Below are 24,313 nucleotides of genomic sequence, written 5' to 3'. Positions count from 1 at the left end.
CAGAAAGATTGACAGATGAAGTTTTCATGTTTATCAGAGAAAATGTATGTTTGTCCAATGTGTGAGGCTAGACTATGTTATGATATAGTAATGAAAAAATGTGGACCCAACGTGCCAGAGCAAACGTCACTGTGGCACTATGTCTGTTAAAAGCAATTACTGTAAAGTTAAAGACTGGGAGAGGTTAGCCTAAGGATCTGGACTCCAGCCACAAATAATGATAGACAGATGAAGTTTTTATGTTTATCAGAGAAAATGTATGTTTGTCCAATGTGTGAGGCTAGACTATGTTATACTTTATACTATGTTATGATATAGTAATGAAAAAATGTGGAACCTACGTGCCAGAGCAAACGTCATGTCTGTTAAGCAATTACTGTTTAGATTGGGCGAGGTTAGCCCAATGATCTGGACTCCAGCCACAAACAGAGATATTGACAGATGAAGTTTTAATGTTTATCAGAGAAAATGTATGTTTGTCCAATGTTTGAGACTAGACTATGTTATGATATATTAATGAAAAAATGTGGAACCTACGTGCCAGAGCAAACGTCATGGTGGTGGTCACTGGCTGTTAAGCAATTACTGTTAAGTTAAAGATTTGGTGAGGTTAGCCCAAGGATCTGGACTCCAGCCATAGACAGATGAAGTTTTTATGTTTATCAGAGAAAGTATTATTGTCCAATGTGTGAGGCTATACTATGTTATGATATAGTAATGACAAAATGTGGAACCTACGTGCCAGAGCAAACGTCATTGTGGTGGCACTATGTTAAACAATTACTGTTAAGTTAAAGATTGGGTGAGGTTAGCCCAAGTGTCTGAACAGAAAGATTGACAGATGAAGTTTTTATATTTATCAGAGAAACTGTATGTTTGTCCAATGTGCGAGGCTAGACTCTGCGGTTAGCCTCACGCAGCTTTCTATGGTGACTTGTGATTGTTTAGTGAGTGTCATATGGTGGTTGGGGTCGACTCCCCTGCTTTCTTAAAAGTAGGATTATTATAATAATAATATAACTAATTATTAATTATTACTCTTCCTTCTGCTTAGTCGTGAAGGAAACCGGCCCTCGGGTGAAAGGAGACTGTGACGATCTCTTTCTGGAAACCATAGGTGCGGGGCTCGTGCGGCACAAGCTCTGCTTCGGGAGGCTGGGGTCGTTCTTCTCCGGCCCTGACCACGGCGGTCTCCGGGTTTGGAGTCCCTGCGCCTTCTTTTACAAAGTTCGAGGTTACCTCCGGAACTGGAGCCCCTAGGGCAGTTCGTTCTTGCCTTCAACCTCATCCTGACAGTTCATACGACGGCGCTGGAACCAATCGTATTGGCGTTTGCCTTTCCAATGGAGACTTTTGGCGCCGTGGAGAGAGGGAACCTGTTGCTTGGGTGACAGCTTTTCCATATCAACCTACCCTGGCTTTGCAGCCTGGAGATGCCACTCCAGAGCGCAGCTCCATAGTCTCCTATGACTGATGGATGCCTACATTATCTCCTATTGTAACAACCAATGAGACCTATGAAGGTTTGACTGCCCATAGAATGCTTTTTAACTTATACTTCGTCTGTCATGGACGCTGAATCAACGTTGAGTCGTAATCGATAAAATTGATTAAACGTTGCTTCATCTTCGATAATGTCGATTGAACATTGATTCAAAATCGATAATATTGATTGAATTGTAACGTACATTTGTGTACTTATTTGGTTGATTAGATTAGTATTTTTTATATTTATTTAGTATAGTCTTGGTTACAGCAGTCGTTTTGTTGGCAGTGTATTGAAGTGTCGTAAACATTGAGACGAAAGCTGGAGCAGGGCAGAGAGCTGAGTGAAGCCGGGGTTAGAAAGCTTGAATGCAAAGGTGAGCTTGTGAAGCGTGGCGCTCTGAATGCGGGAAGAGTCGAGGAGCTGAGTGCGAGACAAGAGCGTGGAAGCTCGATGCGGCTAGAGTCTGGCTGTCTGCTCTGTGCCGAAGATGAAGCGTCTTGTGAGAGTTGGAACTGGACACGTCCAGTGTTACATTGTTGCTGGTGAATGTTGAAGACGTGTGGTATCTCTCAAGCGTCTGTACTGAACTACTCTTGGATCTAGACGAGATTCGTTGTAGTTGTTGTTTTAGATTTAGCTACCTGAAACAAAAATGTCGTGTAGCGCAGGCTATAGTGAGCCCGTAATTGAGTTTGGTCATTCACGATAACCTTGTTACAGTGATATTTGGGTCAGAGTTTCAAATGGAGGTGGGATTTCCTCCTGTTTTTCCCATTTGTTTTTAACGGACTGGTTTTAATCTTTTGTTTTAATAACATTATCTTGGTAGCGGATATAGATGCACAATGTTCACTAGCGTGTCCCATTCTTCAACTGTTTTTTTAACTATTGTAGTCGCTGTGGATTTTGCACTTAATGCAGCTGCTCTTGTTGGATGAATGTAGAATTTGATGCACAAGGCTTCAGTTGCTTCAAATTCATAACGGCCGTGACGAGGATTCGAACCTGCGTCCAAGAGCATCCCAGACGCTGCCTTAATCGACTGAGCTACGACATGGTATAAGAATTGCAACCAGAAATTCTACTGAATTTACTTGGACCCTGCAGCCTCTCCGAAACACAAACCAGGATTTTACACAATTTCCCCATGCACTCGAGCTATGTCAATAGGCTATTCTACCTCTTTGCCCTTACTTCATTACACACAGAAATCACAATAGCGTAATGTGATTTCATTATGTCATCACAATAGCACATCACGCTATTGTGATTTCTGTGTGTAATGAAGTAAGGGCGAAGAGGTAGACCAGCCTATTGACATAGCTCGAGTGCATGGGGAATTGTGTAAAATCCTGGTTTGTGTCTCGGAGAGGCTGCAGGATCCAAATAAATTAAGTAGAATTTCTGGTTGTAATTCTTATACCATGTCGTAGCTCAGTCGATTAAGGCAGCATCTGGGATGCTCTTAGACGCAGGTTCGAATCCTCGTCACAGCCCTTGTGGATTTGTTCATTTGATACATCACGCTATTGTGATTTCTGTGTGTAATTCAGTTGCTTCACATTCCAGTAAGTAGTGTAATAACGGCACATCTGCATCTGTTCCACAGATATGATACACTTTAACTATTGTTTTTTTTTTTTTACCTCTCAGAAGCACTTGTAGCCAAGTCTGAGTCTGTGTATGGCTACTGCAATGTCGCTGGATATCTTTTTGCCAGACTTGAAAGAGGAGTATCCAGAGGGCTTTTGTACCACATCGTAGTGGGTCTGCATTCCACTACTTTAGCTCTGCGGCTACTTTTGATAGTTGGGAATATTTTCTTCTTGGTTTGTTCCTTAATCTGTGAGAAACTTGGAGCTATTTTAACCTGTACAAGAGTTAAAGCAGTGGCAATTTTTGCTAGTGAGCCTGCCTTTTCATTACCATCTATACCAATGTAGCTTGGTATCCAATTTAGGATGATTGACAGCTCTAGATTGTGTGATTCTTTTGATGATAATTGATTAATGGCGATTAAGCCACCCAAGAGGTGGTTGGAAGAATGTGAGGTCGACCAGGTAGAGAGGAAAGGAAAATGAGTAAGAAAGAGAGAATGGGATAGAGGGAGGGATGGAGAGGGGTAAGGATGATAGAATGGGAGAGAGGAAGATTGGGATGGAGGGAGAGATAAAGACAAACGGTTAAAGACCCCGGGCACCACCGGGTATAATCTCCAGAGCGGGTATAATCAGGAACTCAAGAAAAATATCTGATTTTAAATATGTAAATCAAGTAAAAATACATTAGTTGAAAACATTACCTGTGTTTTAGAGAGCAAGAGTGACTCCTGATTAGGGTCCGTCCCCTGTGGCGCGTAGTAGTAGACCAGGAGCCCCGTGGCCACCAGCCCACTGACGAAGAAGACGCCCAGCAGGACGGCCACGCTTCTGCTGACGTAGCAGCCTTTGGTCTTCCCGAACGCCAAGACATGATCTGGATGATTGCCCTCCATAGCCAGCACGTCTCCGGCTCGGCGGGAGCCAGTCATCATGCGCCTGTTGCAGATGTCTGTAGAAGGTACAGAAGAGAGTGGGAAGGACAGCAGTGGCAGGCCTACTTCACTCCCTATTATGATTATAACATTACAATCATGCGTTTTATGTATTCCAACGCTCCTAGGTTACCTGCTCCCAGAATACACAACCAATAGATGAAATGATATGGTATATTAACCCCATAATGTTCTGATTGTTAACAAACTCCCTCCATATCACATGTAAAAACCAACACAGAAGTTTAACCTTCACAATGCAGTTTGCGCGTAGGATGTTACTGATACGTAAGGTTCATAGTGTCAGTGGAAATGAAGGCAACTAATGTATGGATGCTGTCTCCAGCCGCCAAAGGTCTCCAGGGGAGAGTGTGGCCATGAACAATTAAAGTCTCTCAGTGCTCACGTAACCATCATGGGAAAACCGTGTCTGCCTCCTATTCAACATGCCTTCAACTCTCAGTGCAAACTGGATTTATTTATGCATTAGTGGTAACAAAGGGTGTCTTCCTGAATGATCTGATGGAAATAATGGAGGATACAGAGGAAGTGAGTGGCAACAAGACGTCTCTGCTAACGTTAGCGATGAAGAGATGCGGTGTCCGGACACTATTCTCACTCACGACACCACAGTGATGTCCGGACACTACTCTCACAACACCACAGTGATGTCCGGACACTACTCTCACAACACCACAGTGATGTGCGGACACTACTCTCATAACACCACAGTGATATCCGGACACTACTCTCACTCACGACACCACAGTGGTGTCCGGACACTACTCTCACTCACGACACCACAGTGGTGTCCGGACACTACTCTCACTCACGACACCACAGTGGTGTCCGGACACTACTCACACAACACCACAGTGGTGTCTGGACACTACTCACACTCACAACACCACAGTGGTGTCCGGACACTACTCTCACTCACGACACCACAGTGGTGTCTGGACACTACTCACACTCACAACACCACAGTGGTGTCCGGACACTACTCTCACTCACGACACCACAGTGGTGTCCGGACACTACTCTCACTCACGACACCACAGTGGTGTCCAGACACTACTCTCACTCACGACACCACAGTGTTGTCCGGACACTACTCACACAACACCACAGTGGTGTCTGGACACTACGGTAACAGCAAGCGTCGTTCTGCTACTGTCTCTTGTTCAACCTTCCTATTATATGGCATTAATCATTGATGACTCTAAGATCAGCTATGATATTGCAGGTACTTCTACCATGAAAGGCACCAAGGGCTTCAGGCACTTGGTTCATAAGGGTCCATTCTACAGGTAATAAGGGACTACCTTCAAGAACTGACTAAGAATTGTCAACGATCTATTGATTCTCATTCATAAAGTTCTGGCCTAAGCTAATGACTGCACTCACTACTTCACATATGGAAACAAAGAAATACCAACTGCTACGAGACTCATTATTTCCATTTTCAGCAATTTCTTCCTGAAGAAGACCATGCCAGGTAACATTTACGGCGGTGAAAACTCAGGCGATGATCAAATTTAACTGCGTGACACAGAGCCTGGAACAGACACATGAATGAGAGGAAAACATCTAGTGCTCAGCGAAGTTGACATCTTCAGTGACTGTGAAGATCTACATACGGAACCTGCAAGCATGGCAGTCAAGAAGTTTACAGTCCTAAATCACATCGCGTACATTCTACAGGGAAGGTGCTGTCAAGCCTAATAATAAGAACAATTTATCTTCAATCACTCTCTTCGATGCCATTTCCCCATCATTTATCAAAATTCTGGACAAGTCAGAGAGCTGTGCAAAAAGGTTCGTTTCTAGTGTTGGTTGAATCTGGTTTGACTGGTCAGTACGTTAGAGCCTTCAAAACTGCAACAATGTTGGTGGTCTTACTGTTATGTATAAGGCCAATATGTTCTCAAAATTTACCACCTGGCCCAAATATTGTAGACAAGCAGAAGTTGGCAACAACAATAAAAGGCGCTCAGCCATCAGCTGTAATATTCTCAAGAACATTGCTCCATCAGCGATAATTTATTCCCAGGATGAATCCCATTTGAATTAATCAATCAATTTCTTTCTTTATTATGCACCCCATATCCATCGCGTGGGCGGTGGTGGAAAGGGTTACAGAGGCACATAATCGGTATATATCGTGTGTATATATATATATATGTATATATATATATATATATATATATATATATATATATATATATATATATATATATATATATATATATATATATATATATAACTGAAAACTCACACCCCAGAAGTGACTCGAACCCATACTCCCAGAAGCCACGCAACTGGTATGTACAAGACGCCTTAATCCACTTGACCATCACGACCGGACATAATGAGGTGATAGCCGAGGCTATTTGAACCACCCCACCGCCGGCACTCGGATAGTAATCTTGGGCATAGCATTTTACCAAATCACCTCATTCTTTGGGGCACACGTGAGGAACACAAATGCGAACAAGCCTGAATGGTCCCCAGGACAATACGCAACTGAAAACTCACACCCCAGAAGTGACTCGAACCCATACTCCCAGAAGCCACGCAACTGGTATGTACAAGACGCCTTAATCCACTTGACCATCACGACCGGACATAATGAGGTGATAGCCGAGGCTATTTGAACCACCCCACCGCCGGCACTCGGATAGTAATCTTGGGCATAGCATTTTACCAAATCACCTCATTCTTTGGGGCACACGTGAGGAACACAAATGCGAACAAGCCTGAATGGTCCCCAGGACAATATGCAACTGAAAACTCACACCCCAGAAGTGACTCGAACCCATACTCCCAGAAGCCACGCAACTGGTATGTACAAGACGCCTTAATCCACTTGACCATCACGACCGGACATAATGAGGTGATAGCCGAGGCTATTTGAACCACCCCACCGCCGGCACTCGGATAGTAATCTTGGGCATAGCATTTTACCAAATCACCTCATTCTTTGGGGCACACGTGAGGAACACAAATGCGAACAAGCCTGAATGGTCCCCAGGACAATATGCAACTGAAAACTCACACCCCAGAAGTGACTCGAACCCATACTCCCAGAAGCCACGCAACTGGTATATACAAGACGCCTTAATCCACTTGACCATCACGACCGGACATAATGAGGTGATAGCCGAGGCTATTTGAACCACCCCACCGCCGGCACTCGGATAGTAATCTTGGGCATAGCATTTTACCAAATCACCTCATTCTTTGGGGCACACGTGAGGAACACAAATGCGAACAAGCCTGAATGGTCCCCAGGACAATATGCAACTGAAAACTCACACCCCAGAAGTGACTCGAACCCATACTCCCAGAAGCCACGCAACTGGTATGTACAAGACGCCTTAATCCACTTGACCATCACGACCGGACATAATGAGGTGATAGCCGAGGCTATTTGAACCACCCCACCGCCGGCACTCGGATAGTAATCTTGGGCATAGCATTTTACCAAATCACCTTGGTTTTTACCAAATCACCTTGAGTTTTCAGTTGCATATTGTCCTGGGGACCATTCAGGCTTGTTCGCATTTGTGTTCCTCACGTGTGCCCCAAAGAATGAGGTGATTTGGTAAAATGCTATGCCCAAGATTACTATCCGAGTGCCGGCGGTGGGGTGGTTCAAATAGCCTCGGCTATCACCTCATTATGTCCGGTCGTGATGGTCAAGTGGATTAAGGCGTCTTGTACATACCAGTTGCGTGGCTTCTGGGAGTATGGGTTCGAGTCACTTCTGGGGTGTGAGTTTTCAGTTGCATATTGTCCTGGGGACCATTCAGGCTTGTTCGCATTTGTGTTCCTCACGTGTGCCCCAAAGAATGAGGTGATTTGGTAAAATGCTATGCCCAAGATTACTATCCGAGTGCCGGCGGTGGGGTGGTTCAAATAGCCTCGGCTATCACCTCATTATGTCCGGTCGTGATGGTCAAGTGGATTAAGGCGTCTTGTACATACCAGTTGCGTGGCTTCTGGGAGTATGGGTTCGAGTCACTTCTGGGGTGTGAGTTTTCAGTTGCATATTGTCCAGGGGACCATTCAGGCTTGTTCGCATATATATATATATATATATATATATATATATATATATATATATATATATATATATATATATATATATATATATATATATATATATATATGTCGTACCTAGTAGCCAGAACGCACTTCTCGGCCTACTATGCAAGGCCCGATTTGCCTAATAAGCCAAGTTTTACTGAATTAATATATTTTCTCTAATTTTATTCTTATGAAATGATAAAGCTACCCATTTCATTATGTATGAGGTCAATTCTTTTTTATTGGAGTTAAAATTAACGTAGATATATGACCGAACCTAACCAACCCTACCTAACCTAACCTAACCTATCTTTATAGGTTAGGTTAGGTTAGGTAGCCGAAAAAGTTAGGTTAGGTAGTCGAAAAACAATTAATTCATGAAAACTTGGCTTATTAGGCAAATCGAGCCTTGCATAGTAGGCAGAGAAGTGCGTTCTGCCTACTAGGTACGACATATATATATATATATATATATATATATATATATATATATATATATATATATATATATATATATATATATATATATATATATATATATATAAACACACACACGAGAGAAATGAATTAAGGTTCTGGAACACAGCTGGCTCCAATTTCATTCTGTACCAAATTCACCATGAACAATTGTTAATATGCTCATTAAAAAAAATATGTTTCTCGGGTCAATGTTCAGATAAACTGATGTAGAATAACAGCTCTTAGCTTGCAGTTTCAACGAGAACATCAACACAATTTCTAATGAACTCAACTCTTAGTTTAAAAAGCTAATAATCAAAACCAAAAGAGAGAAGGGGAAGGGAACTATCAGGAGAAAGCGCCAAGTCATTACGACTACATAGCACTCGGAAGTGATCAGGATAACGATTTGAGATGGGACGGGGGGAAGGAATGGTGCCAAACCACTTGGACAGTCTAGGATTGAACGTTGACCTGCATGAAGCGAGACCGTCGCTCTACTGTCCTGCCCAATTGATCGGGTAACCAAGAGAGAGAGAGGGGGAGGGAGAGAGAGAGAGAGAGAGAGCGCGCGAGGGAGATATTATAAAAAATCGCATAAGGGTTAGCCCGGGCGGGATGAGAGGCGAGCGTCGGCATCACGCCGGAATAAAATGAGATCGAAGTGGCGTGAAAGAATGCCAAAAATGCATCAGTAAAGAATGGGGAGCCACGAGGTGTTATGAGGCGTCTTGACAGCGAGGAGGTGCTATGAGACGTCTTGAGAGCAAGGAAGTGTTATGAGGCGTCTTGACAGCGTGGAGGTGTTATAAGACATCTTGGCACGGTGTTATGAGACGTCTTGACACGGTGTTATGAGACGTCTTGACACGTCCCATAACGTCTTCCCCTTGCTCTAACAAGGGGAAGAAAGAGGAGCTCAACCAACTCATATGAATATGCAAAGGTCGACTCAGGGCATTGAAAGCTATGACCTGGAAATAACGAGCAGATGTGCTGGCTACTGAAGGCGCTGAAGGTAACCATATTGAAAAGTTCATACCCAAAACTTTTCTACAAATTAAAGGTATTGTCAGGCAACATCACCGTGACACGGTAACTGAGGAAATGAGGATAGAAGCAAAAATCAGTGAATCTGTACGATGATGCAACATGGTTGCAGCTGGCAGTACCAATCATTATGGACGAAGAGGAAGTGGCCGCGGGAGAGAATCCGTCTTGGATACAAATATCCATGAAGATTCGGAATGGAAACAACAGTTGATCAGCAGAGTTGCAGAATCTGCAGTGGGAGTGACGGACACCACCTTGACCAATATCTACGAGAATGTAAACATTTGAAAGACATTAAAAATATGTGTAGAATAATAAACCCCACATTGTTTGAGTTAGGAAAATATCATTTGTCAAATATAGATATTGTTATTAAAAACCTAACACTCTGTGACGATGTCGACACTATAAGTTGAGCTCACACGACCTCAGTTCTTTTAGGAGGGGAGTAGTGACGATGTTAACGCCATCTGTTAAGCGCACCCAACCCCATTTTCTGTTCCCCGATAAAAGGCTGTGATCTTACTGACACAGTGCAAACTGGAATCAGCAGGTCCATTGTTTATCACAATGAAATGTGTGAAGTAAAACATGTGTATGGGGCAAGTAACAAAGTCAGTAGACTAACAGATGTTGTCACAGCTCGAATAAGACTTGGCTACAAGTATCTCTGGCAGTTCGGCTTGTATAGGGATCTAAATGAAGTAAAGTGTAAAGTGTGTGGACAAAGCCAGGGACACACACTCAAACACTAAATCTTGGATTGTAGTAAAATTGAGCCATTTAGAGATAAATCTAAGCTCACGCTGTATAATGTGGCAACCTATCTTATTATCAAGGATAAAATACCTGAAATCCTTGCGCTGTATCCATATTTCGCTCCCAGTAGATAAATGACATATGAGATTAAGAAACTCATTATTGTGAAGACTAATAATAAACAGCAGCTCCCCTATGACTGTAATATCTCCATTGCTCAAACAATTATGTATTAGCGATAAGACCTACCATTAATGTATAATGACCTACTGTAAATATATAGCTCTTGAAATAAAACATTCTTTGTAACTAGCTGACATGTAACTATAAGGTGTGAAGGATAGATGAAATTGTTTATGTAATAATCTAAGATGAGTACTGATAATTAACCGCCCCCGGCGGCAACAATCAAATCAATCTTACTGACACCTGTGTAGTTTCTTTCTTACTAATCAAATTGTACTCCTCAGAAGTGATGTGGGTGGTACCTTGGTCGAAGGAGAGAAAAAATCCTGAACTCAAGATGTGTTTCAGTGGGAACAAGTGGGCCGAGTCAGTGTAGACTGTGATTTGTCTGTGATACCTAGTGAAGTATGGGTGATTGGACCGACGTACCCAGGGATAGTCCAGAAACCTGTGTGAAAACCTGCCGGCATGTTGCTGGAGACCCCTGCCAGTGTGTTGCTGGAGACCACTACCAGTGTGTTGCTGGAGACCAATACCAGTGTGTTGCTGGAGACCAATACCAGTGTGTTGCTGGAGATCTTTGCCACTGTGGTGCTGGAGACCCCTACCAGCGTGTTGCTGGAGACCCCTGCAAGTGCGTTGCTGGAGACCCCTGCCAGTGTGTTGCTAGATACCTGCCAGCGCGTTGCTGGATACTCCTGCCAGTGTGCTGCTGGATTTATCCGGCCCTACAATAACTGCAATTTGATTCAGTGTTTTTTGGGCCAATGGGCCCTGGACACTCCCTTGAAGAAATCTAGTACTTACAAAACCGAAAAATATAAACAAATGAACATATTCACAAGGGTCATTACGAGGATTCGAACCTGCGTCCGAGAGCATTCCCAGACACTGCCTTAATCGGGTCTGGGAGGGGGATGCTCCCGGATGCAGGTTCGAATTCTCGTCACGGCCCTTGTGGATTTGTTCATTTGATGCATCACGTAGGTGTGATCTCTGTGTGTACCGAAAAATATAAATTTATCTGTAGAAAAAGTTTATGGAACTTTTTCAAATTTATAAGGAAGCTATTCGTGAGGTTGAAGATGTTAAAATGCTGCTCCAATCATAGGCTTCCAACATGATAATATTAAAAAAAATAACTGAATTAGATTATGCAGACGATGAGTCACAACAAAGTGGCTTACAAGTTGACACCCATCCCACACATCTGGAAATGAAGAACCGACGACGTTTCTGTCCATCTTTTCCATAATCAAGTCGTGTAATTGAAAAGAAGTGGAAGAGGCAGATAATTTTAAGAGAAGAGAGCGAGATGGTAAGAGACAGATGAAGGTAAGATTAAGAGAATGAAGGCAAAAAGTGTATTAAACGTTAAAAGTAAGGGAAGGAAAAAGGAAGAAGAATAGGAATAAGATATAAATAAGAACAACTTTTAAAAATATTAAGGAAAAAATAATAAAGAAAACTGCAGGAGCAAAGATGGGGAGGAGAAAAAATCTAGTAACATAAGAACAGAAAGGAAAGAGAGCTTGGCGGGGGCAAAGCTTAAATCAGATCACGTTTGTTAGAAAGGTTAGAGCATTTGAGTATGTATTGTGAAAGGGAAGAGTCAACAGCAATTAGACCAGGACTAATATTCATATTGGGTAGGTTGTGTATCAGAGATTCCGTGTTCGTTAAGTCTGTCCAACGTGCTGCCAGTGAGGTGGACAAAACAATCAGGAAATATAGACGACACCATCAGCAAGAGGAGCATTAAGAATCATCAAAGTTGCCTCTAGAGCCACTACCAGTTTAAAAGATAAATTAGTTCATTTGGAGACAGTTGGAGCCATCCAATCTGGGAGGCTCCCGACCCACGGACTCTACCACGACACCCCCAAAACAGTCAACTGTACAATTGGGCAAGCAAAGAATTAAAACCCACTTTCAAAATGAACTCTGAGATGCAGAGTAAAAGTAGGACTAGTCCTGTGTATAGTTCAGGACTGAAGTAAACGCTCAGTCTGTATACACCGAGAAATGAGCTACAGCTCTCGGTGTAAATATAATACACTACGCTACATTATATTTATGTACAAATATTATCATTGTATTGCAATATGTTGGTCCATTCAACAATACTTAGATTATGTTTAAAAATACATTTTGCTGCTTAACGTTATGTTACACTAAATTAGGCTAAATTAGTGTATTGTGCAATATTAAGCTATATTGCATCCTATTATACAATATTAGCCTAAATTAGTTTGATGTGCCGTACTGTGACGCATATTCAACACTAGAGAGGCCTCAAGTGTGAGGGAGAGATGGGTTGGGAGAGAGAGGTGGGTGAGGAGAGAAGGGTGTGTGAGAGAGAAGGGTGTGTGAGAGAGAAAGGTGTGAGGGACAGAGGGGAGTGAGAGATGTAGGAGAGTAAGGTCTGTAAGAGTGTGAGAGTATACCACTGTTTGTTTACCAACAAAAGTATGAATAACAAATATCTGTGAAAACATCACAAAGGTATGTTAAGGAGCACTAAACTTGTGGTGGACTCTCAGTCCTCAGTAAATGTTATATGATTCACACGCCAAAGGAAATATTAACACTCCCACATTATTTGGAAGACCTAATGCCATTATACCACAGGACGGAGTCGTTAGGACACGTTTACTTTCGCCAGAAGCCTCTGTTCACATTGCAATAAATTTATAACCCGGGAATTAGGCTACTGTTGCAAGTTTTTTATCTTTATTTAATATAATACAATATATGTCTCAGTCTAACTTATGCCTCTAACTTATTCCATTACCACTCGAGGGATGGGTGTGAACCCAGCCTCAGGCTATGCTTGTCAAAACATAATTTTGTTCGAAGTTAGGCCAAAGGTTAGGTGCTTGGTTTGTTGGCAATTATTTCGCATCTGCACTACTCGGGCACCTTCCAGGTGTACTTATTTTACGTAAAGACTTAGTGAACTCTTCTTAAACCAAACTGTCCTCTTGATATGATAGTATCTATTTTAACTATGTGGACGATCGTACATATAATGACGTAATGGACAAATAGAAAGTAGAAATTGGTACTATTTACTTGATAGAATCCGGAAAAATATAGCTAAAAACCAATCTTAAATATTCCTAAACCTAGTATAGTACATATATATGTACTATATTAGGCCTAGACGTATATTATGCTTAGGTTGGTTTCATTAGCATAATAAACTTTTTCGATTTCTCCAAATTCAATTCAACAAAAGTTTATTTTCTATTGGTCCATTACGTCTATATTTGCACTATCGACCACATCGTGACTACAAGTACTTTAGGAGGATACTCGGATATATTTTAGGCATCTTCGTTTAGGATTAATAAGTCCCCTACCTTGACTTTCAATACTTTAAGCGAGAACGCTTAAATGAGTTCTCATTTAAGAGAACTTTATGTTCTCCCAACATAAACTTGAGCGAGAACGCTACAAAACCCGACATAAACTTGAGCGAGAACGCTACAAAACCCAACATAAACTTGAGCGAGAACGCTACAAAACCCAACATAAACTTGAGCGAGAACGCTACAAAACCCAACATAAACTTGAGCGAGAACGCTACAAAACCCGACATAAACTTGAGCGAGAACGCTACAAAACCCAACATAAACTTGAGCGAGAACGCTACAAAACCCAACATAAACTTGAGCGAGAACGCTACAAAACCCAACATAAACTTGAGCGAGAACGCTACAAAACCCAACATAAACTTGAGCGAGAACGCTACAAAACCCAACATTAACTTGAGCGAGAACGCTACAAAACCCAACATAAACTTGAGCGAGAACGCTACAAAACCCAACATAAACTTGAGCGAGAACGCTACAAAACCTGACATAAACTTGAGCGAGAACGCTACAAAACCCAACATAAACTTGAGCGAGAACGCTACAAACCCCAACATAAACTTGAGCGAGAACGCTACAAACCCCAACATAAACTTGAGCGAGAACGCTACAAAACCCAACATAAACTTGAGCGAGAACGCTACAAAACCCAACATAAACTTGAGCGAGAACGCTACAAAACCCAACATAAACTTGAGCGAGAACGCTACAAAACCCAACATAAACTTGAGCGAGAACGCTACAAACCCCAACATAAACTTGAGCGAGAACGCTACAAACCCCAACATAAACTTGAGCGAGAACGCTACAAAACCCAACATTAACTTGAGCGAGAACGCTACAAAACCCAACATAAACTTGAGCGAGAACGCTACAAACCCCAACATAAACTTGAGCGAGAACGCTACAAACCCCAACATAAACTTGAGCGAGAACGCTACAAACCCCAACATAAACTTGAGCGAGAACGCTACAAAACCCAACATAAACTTGAGCGAGAACGCTACAAAACCCAACATAAACTTGAGCGAGAACGCTACAAAACCCAACATTAACTTGAGCGAGAACGCTACAAAACCCAACATAAACTTGAGCGAGAACGCTACAAACCCCAACTAATATCGTAAATAAATTCCATTTCCTGGGTGTTAATTAGGGAGAGAAGGTGGCCGCCGCGTCTCTTGCATTGTCCCGACAGTTTTATAAATGATCGCGCCGAGGGGAATACAAATGTGGCCATTACAGTCCTCATATGAGAGTTGCTTTTCACATTTCCCTACTGAAATATGGGTAGCGCTGTCAGTATGTGAGCTGTGACCAGTGTGTGTGAGCTGTGGCGTCAGTATGTGAGCTGTGGCGTCAGTATGTGAGCTGTGGTATCAGTGCGTGAGCTGTGGCGTCAGTGTGTGTGAGCTATGGTATCAGTGCGTGAGCTGTGGCGTCAGTGTGTGTGAGCTATGGTATCAGTGTGTGTGAGCTGTGACCAGTGTGTGTGAGCTGTGACCAGTGTGTGTGAGCTGTGGTATCAGTGTGTGAGCTGTGGCGTCAGTCTGTGAGCTGTGGTATCAGTGTGTGAGCTGTGACCAGTGTGTGTGAGCTATGGTATCAGTGTGTGTGAGCTGTGACCAGTGTGTGTGAGCTGTGGCGTCAGTGTGTGAGCTGTGGCGTCATTTTGTGAGCTGTGACGTCAGTGTGTGAGCTGCGGCGTCAGTGTGTGAGCTGTACATCAGTTAGTGAGCTTTGGCGTCAATGTGTGAGCTGTGGCGTCAGTGTGTGAGCTGTGGCGTCAATGTGTGAGCTTTGGCGTCAGTGTGTGAGCTGTGGCGTCAGTGTGTGAGCTGTGGCGTCAGTGTGTGAGCTTTGGCGTCAGTGTGTGAGCTGTGGCGTCAGTGTGTGAGCTTTGGCGTCGGTGTGTGAGCTGTGAGGTCGGTTTGCGAGCTGTGGCGTTAATATGTGAGCTGTGACGTCACTGTGTGAGCTGTGGCGTCAGTGTGTGAGCTGTGGCGTCAGTGTGTGAGCTTTGGCGTCGGTGTGTGAGCTGTGAGGTCGGTTTGCGAGCTGTGGCGTTAATATGTGAGCTGTGACGTCACTGTGTGAGCTGTGGCGTCAGTGTGTGAGCTGTGGCGTCAGTGTGTGAGCTGTGGCGTCAGTGTGTGAGCTGTGGAGTCAGTGTGTGAGCTGTGGAGTCAGTGTGTGAGCTGTGGCGTCAGTGTGTGAGCTGTGGCGTCAGTGTGTGAGCTGTGGCGTCAGTGTGTGAGCTGTGGCGTCAGTGTGTGAGCTGTGGAGTCAGTGTGTGAGCTGTGGAGTCAGTGTGTGAGCTGTGGCGTCAGTGTGTGAGCTGTGGCGTCAGTGTGTGAGCTGTGACGTCGGTGTGTGAGCTGTGGCTCTAATCAATTTGGTGAGCATTTTCTGACAAATGAACAAAGCATTAGACAATTGGCCATGTCTTACATGTCTCTGCATGCTTTCTACATTTCTTTTATGCATGTTTCATTGAATATGACAGCATATTCCGTATTAACTATTTTTCTGATTTAGGGCTTCTATCCTTCTTACTAGTTTTCTTGCATCAGGGTTCAGCTGGAAGAGGAGTACACTAAAAGTCATGTTCGTTTTCAAGGTGAAGAAAAAGAGAAGTGAAGAACTAAAAAATGTATTGCACTTATTATAAAATCGCACGACGTTTCGAACCTACATGATTCATTCTCAAGTGATAAGAAATTACGTTGTTGTTATAGATTCAGCTACTCGGAACAAGTTCCAAGTAGCACGGGCTATGGTGAGCCTGTAACTTACCTGGCACAAGAGCGGAGCCTGTAGCACAGGCTATGGTGATCCCGTAGTGGACTTATATGGCACAAGAGCGGTGCTGTGTGTGTGTGTGAGTGAGTGAAGAAATTACAAATCCCAGTAGATTTATGCCACTACAGGGTCAGGTGAAGACATAAGTGGAAAAAGGGGTTAAATAGGAACACATACAATGATTAATCAGATATAATAGGCCTATTATATTGTGTTGGCATCGTTATGTTCCGATCTTATTCTTACTCTCATGGTGAGTAGAGTAAATAGTTCCGTGATTTGGGTATTAATGGTAGGTTGTTCTATTTTTATGTGGATTGCTTCAAGAATTTGTAATCTTCTTGCATCTTGGGTTCTGTCTATTATTCAAGTATTTTTGTTCAACATTTCTCTTGTTAGGGTGATGTCATGGGCTTGTCTTATGTGATTTCTGGGGGCACCGGATTGAAGATGACAGGTCAAACGCCTCGTCAGCTTGGTCGACGTCATACCTATGTACTTAGATTGAAGATTACATCCTTCATGGGGCAGGTGTACATGTATACAACGTTTGACTGCTGTAGAGGGTTCTCCGTCGACTTCGGGCTGTTTTTTGATAAGGAGATCGGTAGTCTTCTTTGTTCTGTAGAATATGATCAGGTCTATATTTTGGTTAGGAGTAATGCTTTTTACTCCTTTACGGATTATTTCTTTCATTATTCTTTCTTCTTTTTTATGCTCACTGTGCATAGTTGATTTGTAATATAGTTTTCTTGGAGGTATTGTGGTTTCTGTACTAGATTTAGGATTGTACCATCGGTCCAGGTGTCGTCTTATAGCCGCGTTTATTTCCGTGTTGCTATAACCATTGTTCACCAATACCTGTGTTATTCTTTCAAACTCTCTACTCACGTTGCTCTATTCGGAGCAGTGGGTAAGCGCTCGACAGATATAGGCATTGAGAACGCTGGCTTTGTATCTTTGGGGGCACTCACTTTTACCGTTCAGACATAATCCTATGTTGGTGGGCTTAGTGTATACATTGGTGCTTAAAGAGGTTCCTGGTTTTTGTTATTAGTACATCCAAGAAGGGCAGACTGTTATTTTCACTATTTTCATATGTAAATCGGAGTACTGACTCTCTCTCTCTAGATGGCTTTTTAGATCAATTAGTTCGTCTGAGTCTTTTACTATGACGAATATGTCATCTACATAACGGCAGTATATAGTTGGTTTTTGTCTGCTACTGAAGACTCTGTCTTCGATGGTTCCCATATAGAAATTAGCAAACAATACTCCTAAGGGGAAGCCCATTGCTATTCCGTCTATTTGTAGATACATGTCCCCTTGCGGACTGATGAAAGGGGCTTCCTTTGTACATGTCTCGAGAAGACTCTTTAAGTTGGCTCTGGTATTCTAATTCTCGTCTCTGTATACTCTGTCCAGTATCATTTCTATGGTGGTGTCGACTGGGACGTTGGTAAACAGGGACTCGACATCCAGGGAGGCAATGATTCCATCGGGCTGTGTAGTTTTGATTAATTCTAGGAAATCTGCTGATGATTGTAGACTATAGTTGCTTGGAGTGTATGGAGTTAGGAGTTCGTTAAGTCTTTTTGTCACTGGTATTTGGCTGATTATTGGGAGTAGTGGGTTACCTGATTTGTGTCTTAACATTGCCGTAGGCATATCCTAAGCCATAGTCGCCTTGGAGTTTAGTGAAATGAACACTTCCTTTCTTTGCATTGATTGCAGTAATAGTTTTGTTCACTTTACGTTTAAGGTCTTCCACAGGGTTCCTCGTGATTTGTTGAAATTTGGTGTCATCACTAAGGATGTCGCTAATTTTGTTCATGTATTCTTGGGTAGGAATCAATATATATGCTGCTGTCTTGTCGGCTTTTCTTATTGTTACATCCTTCAGATTATTTTGATTTGTTTTGCTGCTTCTTTGAGTCGTGGGGTTAAGATTGTAGATGAATATGTTCCTCGTTTCTTTCCCGCTTCTGTTACTAGTGCAGCCTGAAGTGTGTCAGTAATGATGACTTTTTTGTTGTCTTCCAACTTGTGGATGTCGTCCAGAAGCATTTCAATTTCAAGGCGTTTTTTATGCTTCTTGGGTCTTGATATGAATTGGCAGTTTAGGCCAAGATTCAAGAGGTCTCGTTGGTCCTGGTTAAGATCATGAGTTGTTAGGTTTATGTAGCCATCTTTTGGATGAGGGATCTTTAACTGTCCACCATTGAGGTCTCTCTCTCTCTCTCTCTCTCTCTCTCTCTCTCTCTCTCTCTCTCTCTCTCTCTCTCTCTCTCTCTCTCTCTCTCTCTCTCTCTCTCTCTCTCTCTCTCTCTTTCTCTCTCTCTCTCTCTTTCTCTCTCTCTCTCTCTCTTTCTCTCTCTCTCTCTCTCTCTCTCTCTCTCTCTCTCTCTCTCTCTCTCTCTCTCTCTCTCTCTCTCTCTCTCTCTCTCTCTCTCTCTCTCTCTCTCTCTCTCTCTCTTTCTCTCTCTCTCTCTCTCTCTTTCTCTCTCTCTCTCTCTCTCTCTCTCTCTCTCTCTCTCTCTCTCTCTCTCTCTCTCTCTCTCTCTCTCTCTCTCTCTCTCTCTCTCTCTCTCTCTAACTCTCTCTTTCTCTAACTCTCTCTTTCTCTAACTCTCTCTTTCTCTAACTCTCTCTTTCTCTAACTCTCTCTTTCTCTAACTCTCTAACTCTCTCTCTCTAACTCTCTCTCTCTCTCTCTCTCTCTCTCTCTCTCTCTCTCTCTCTCCACTTGAGCTATATTGAGCTTCCCATTATGAGTTATTAGCTATTAGCTAATTAACCCTAAATATTTTTAATCTATGTTAAAACAAAAACAAACCCTTAACTAGATTCCCAATAATGTGAAGATTCTCGATCTTCACATTATTGCTAGAATCCAGTTAAAATATCATTCCCTGCATCCCAGTTGAATTCAATCCCGTTCAGAGGAGAATCACGATCCCCAGAGATCGCAGTGTGTTGGTAATGTGTAATCCCACGGGTGGGCAAGTCCCTTAATTGAAAAAGTCTCCTCTTGGTAGCGTCTTGCGGAAATAGGTTTTGAAAATTGAAGTCGTGGTGGAGCGACGCGAGGAGAAGGAGAAAAAGAAAACGGGAGACTGGGGAAAAGGGAGGTAGAGTGGAGTTGAGAAAGATTAAAGGTGGATGAGGAATATGGATAAATAGAGGGAGAGAGGGAGGAAGCAGTTATGGGCTCACTATAGCCCGTGCTACGTGGAAATTTTGCTCCGAGTAGCAGAATCCTTTAACTATATATAAAGTATTATAAAAAAAATCCTCTAAATAATATAATTAAACATTAATGGTCCTGGTAATACAGTTAGGTTCGTTCTCAACGTACAATCGAGAATTCCGGGTTCGAATCTCGGGCAGGACAGAAATGGTTGGGCGCATTTCCTATCACCTAATGCCACTGTTCACCTAGCAGTAAGTAGGTACCCAGGAGTAGGCCGGCTTGTTGTGCGGTTGCATCCTGAGCGGGGTCAGACCTCGATATAAGCCTAACGTGTATGAATACACTCTGGCTACCTGTCTCCGACACGATGATTTATTATTATAAATATCTTAATCGAATCATTTACACAAGGAAATGGCACTAACGTGATATATCAATGAGAAAACCATTTGGAGCAGTGCGAGGATTCGAACTCTCGACCTGAGTACTCCCAAGCCGCGCACCTTACCTCTCGACCACGACATAGTATAAAGCAGGCATGTTAAACTGTGCCCCCGACGGGAGACATCTCCCGTCAAGCAGGGTGCAGTCGCACCTCCACAGATCTCCAGTATCAGCTCTTGATACTGGTAATGGCTCAAAAGGACCACCACTTACGGGCTATTCATGCCCGTGCCACCTCTTGGGTGACTTAATCTTCATCAATCAATCAATCTGTGCCTCCCACGGAGGAGACATCTCCCGTCAAGCAGGGTGCAGTCGCACCTCCACAGATCTCCAGTATCAGCTCTTGATACTGGTAATGGCTCAAAAAGGCCACCACTTACGGGCTATTCATGCCCGTGCCACCTCTTGGGTGGCTTAATCTTCATCAATCAATCATCTGTGCTACTTGCCCCGCTCCTGTGCCAGGTAAGTTACGGGCTCACCATAGCCCGTGCTACTTGGAGCTTGTTCCGAGTAGCTGAATCTATAACAACAACTGTGCCCCGCTCCTTAGCCAAGTTGCCTGTGCGCTCCACTGCAGGCTCACCATCTTGAGGTTATCTTGAGATGATTTCGGGGCTTTAGTGTCCCCGCGGCCCGGTCCTCGACCAGGCCTCCACCCCCAGGAAGCAGCCCGTGACAGCTGACTAACACCCAGGTACCTATTTTACTGCTAGGTAACAGGGGCATAGGGTGAAAGAAACTCTGCCCATTGTTTCTCGCCGGCGCCCGGGATCGAACCCGGGACCACAGGATCACAAGTCCAGCGTGCTGTCCGCTCGGCCGACCGGCCATAACCCGTGCTACTTGGAACTTTTGCTCCCAGTGGCTGAATCTTTAACAACAACACCAACCATTTGGTTTATGAGGGTGTCCAGCAGCTGGACACCCTCATAAATACTGTCAAGCAGTATCCTCTCCCGCGATAGAAGCCTGACGATTAAATGCAACCTCAGAACACTGAAAAGATTTACTGAACAAAAAATTGTATTACTTACGGGCTATTCATGCCCGTGCCACCTCTTGGGTGGCTTAATCTTTATCAATCAATCAGAGGGTCTCAGTTACAGCCCCGTTCCTGTGCCAGGTACGTCCACTACGGGCTCACCATAGCCCGTGCTACTTGGAACTTTTAGTTCCTAGTAGCTGAATCTAAAACAACAACTGAGGGTCCCCCGAGGGCCATATGGAACACATTTGTGTTGTCATGAGGGCCACACACACTATAACTAATTGTAGTCATTTAATAAAAATAATTGCAATGTTTGTATTACTTAAATTTAGAAACATATAATGTGCATGCAAATGGTTTAGCGGCTAGCCACATTCATGAGTGCAAAGTAATGAAGTAGTTTAACAAAAAAAAAGAAATTTTAAACGGCAACACGGACTTTTATGCAACAGCAACAAATACATTGTACAAAAATTACAACAGTTTAAAATGAACATTTATTTACGACTATTCACAATCCTTCCTCCGAATAGACAGTACGTTTTAATTCTAAATGTAATATTTATATTCCTGACTGTCTGCATAGTACATAAATACACTTAATTGTGCTGTTACATTTACCGCCCCATTTATTCTCATTTTCTGTTATTACACTCAAAATTTTTTGGTTGAAGTTTTCGTGTTCAATACTCACAATATTTTGGTACGATCCTGGTGATTAAGTGTATTTATGTGCTATGCCGATAGTTAGGATTGTACTTATTACATTTAGTATTAAAACGTACTGTCTGTTCGGAGGATGGGCTGTTATTCAATAACTTTTAGTGTTTTGTTCTGAGGCTTCACACCTCATTTTAATGACAATTTTTGCTATGTCTGGCTGAAATGTCTATGCAGTTCCCACTTTGATCAGAAATGACAAGTGTTGATCAGACAAAATAAAATGACCGGTTAAAAAACTGAAACAAAATTAAGGCCAGCTTAACAGTTAACGTCATGTCTATTTTGAGAAGTCTTAACTCGCTTACCTCACAGCTTCATTCGTGTTTCTTTTGTGCTTTTGAAATCTACTAACAGGTGATAGTTTAAATTATAAAAATTGCAATTTTGGTCTTTAAATTACCAAATTATAGTATCCTTTGTGCGGGCCGCACGTTTGACATACCTGGACTATAAAGGATTCTGTGAAATCTCAGGCTGCATAACTTATACCATGTTGTGGTCCAGAGGCACGGTGCGTGGCTTGGAAGTTGCCAGGTCGAGGGTTCAAATCCCCTCATTGTTCCAGTTGACTTTGCTCCAGTCGAAATAATACATATGAATAAATATAGCAAGTGTCTCTGAACTAAAGAATAATCATATTTTTCATGCCAGTACGGGAATTTCATATGCTTCAGTTTTCACAGATATTTTTATTCCAGAATGTAAACGTTAAAATTGATAAATGTGACAGAAATTAACACAAAATTCTTAACCATTATAAAATTCATTCACTTGAAAATTTGCCACAATTCCGTTTCTGTCTCATATCAATATAATATCAATTCATTATTATTATTTCAATGATTGACCTATATTATCAACTTCCACCCACTTACACCTTCATTCACTTTGTCTATCTGTAAATAGTTCTCACAATGATGCAAAAGACATTTTCTTTATGCTACCCAAAATTTATAAATAAATATTGATGCAACAATGATCACAAAAACCATGATCCAAGTATGCAGAAGAAGCACATGTGAAAAATAGAGAATGCTAAACGCGTTTTCGGCTGAAATCGCCTTCATCAGAGCAAGGTAGAATGATCATTCTACTTATTTAAGCCAAATACGCGTTTATCATTCTTTATTTTTCACATGTGGTTTTTCAGCATAAATATTTATATAACTTTGTAAAAGAGCATTACCTAATTAGACACGTCCCATATAAACGTATATAGCGCAAGAATAAGCAACTGGCCACCTGTAAGCCTGTCATGAGATTTCACCAAGAGGTAATTCACTCATGTAGCAGTAATCCCAACCCGGCACTTTCCCTTGGAACCTACTAGTGCAGGTATCAGTTGTAGGTGGGGAAATGGGATGCAGTTCCCCCCTCCTTGAATCCACTATAAACGTATTTTGGGCCTCCTAGCAGGGTCTCTGTTCAGATAGATACTCTCAGCTATCAGAAATTGGGGAAAGAGCACCTTCCTCCATGACGTATGAGCAGTGACTTGTACCGACCAATCATGAAGCCAGCGGACTCGGTGAAGCATGATCTCCCAGCAACGTCCTCCTAATAGTGTCGCTTTTTGACGTATACTCTACATGAGGCCAAAAATTGTCGTACTAGAAGATGGTAGCGGCTCGCGAAATTGACATACTGTCCCGTTTTCTGTTTTGGGTCCTCTGGTAGTTTAGGATAAGGGCACTTTAGTACGATAGTGTCTTGACGTTGGGAAACCTTCGAAGGATGAATTGCTGCCAGACCACCTGTTACTTGATCGCCTGAGTCACGTGACACCAGAAGCATCCTCGCCCGCTTTGAGGTCACAGCTGTGCCGAATATCATTCTAGATTCTCGAACAATCTAGCTAAATTTGAAAACAATAGGATAACACACTTTCTACTTTATTTTCTTTACCCCTAACAAAAAGTAAACATTCTCTAGCAAGCCAAATTGTTGTCTAAAATCGTGTAGGCGTCTCAAAACAGGTAGAGAGATGTTACTGTGGACTGTGGGTCCCCTAAAGTAAATATTCAATTAACAATACAAATATTTTATATGGATATTTGTATCAAATATTCAAATATAGTCGAAGCAAATGTTGTAAGTCCCGTTCATTCAAGTTTTAAACTAATAGCTCGTACTTGATTAGGAGAACCTTACCTTGAGAATACCTTGAGGATACCTTGAGGTGGTTCCGAAGAATTCATGTCCCAGTGGC

The 24,313-nt window shown here is 42.5% G+C and overlaps 2 protein-coding genes across 6 annotated transcripts in view; one reads left to right on the top strand and one right to left on the bottom strand.

Annotated features, from left to right (window-relative positions):
* LOC123751624 (aminopeptidase N) overlaps positions 1-24,313 on the bottom strand; it is a 78,300-nt gene that overhangs the window by 36,638 nt on the left and 17,349 nt on the right. For all 5 annotated transcript variants that reach the window (XM_045733716.2, XM_045733730.2, XM_045733736.2 and 2 more), the window contains exon 2: positions 3,792-4,039. In XM_045733716.2, the coding sequence (XP_045589672.1) occupies positions 3,792-4,022 (231 nt within the window). In that variant the 5' untranslated portion in view covers positions 4,023-4,039. The remainder of the gene's footprint in view (positions 1-3,791; positions 4,040-24,313) is intronic.
* On the top strand, positions 11,901-15,067 carry LOC123752692 (GATA zinc finger domain-containing protein 14-like). Its single transcript, XM_045734719.2, has 2 exons — positions 11,901-11,906; positions 13,958-15,067. Exons 1-2 carry the CDS (start codon positions 11,901-11,903, stop codon positions 15,065-15,067), a joined length of 1,116 nt encoding a protein of 371 aa, XP_045590675.2.

This window comes from Procambarus clarkii, chromosome 4 (assembly GCF_040958095.1).
Source record: "Procambarus clarkii isolate CNS0578487 chromosome 4, FALCON_Pclarkii_2.0, whole genome shotgun sequence".
Lineage (NCBI taxonomy): Eukaryota > Metazoa > Arthropoda > Malacostraca > Decapoda > Cambaridae > Procambarus > Procambarus clarkii.
The sequence above is the reverse complement of the archived record's forward strand: the minus strand, read 5'-3'. Positions and strand labels throughout refer to the sequence as shown.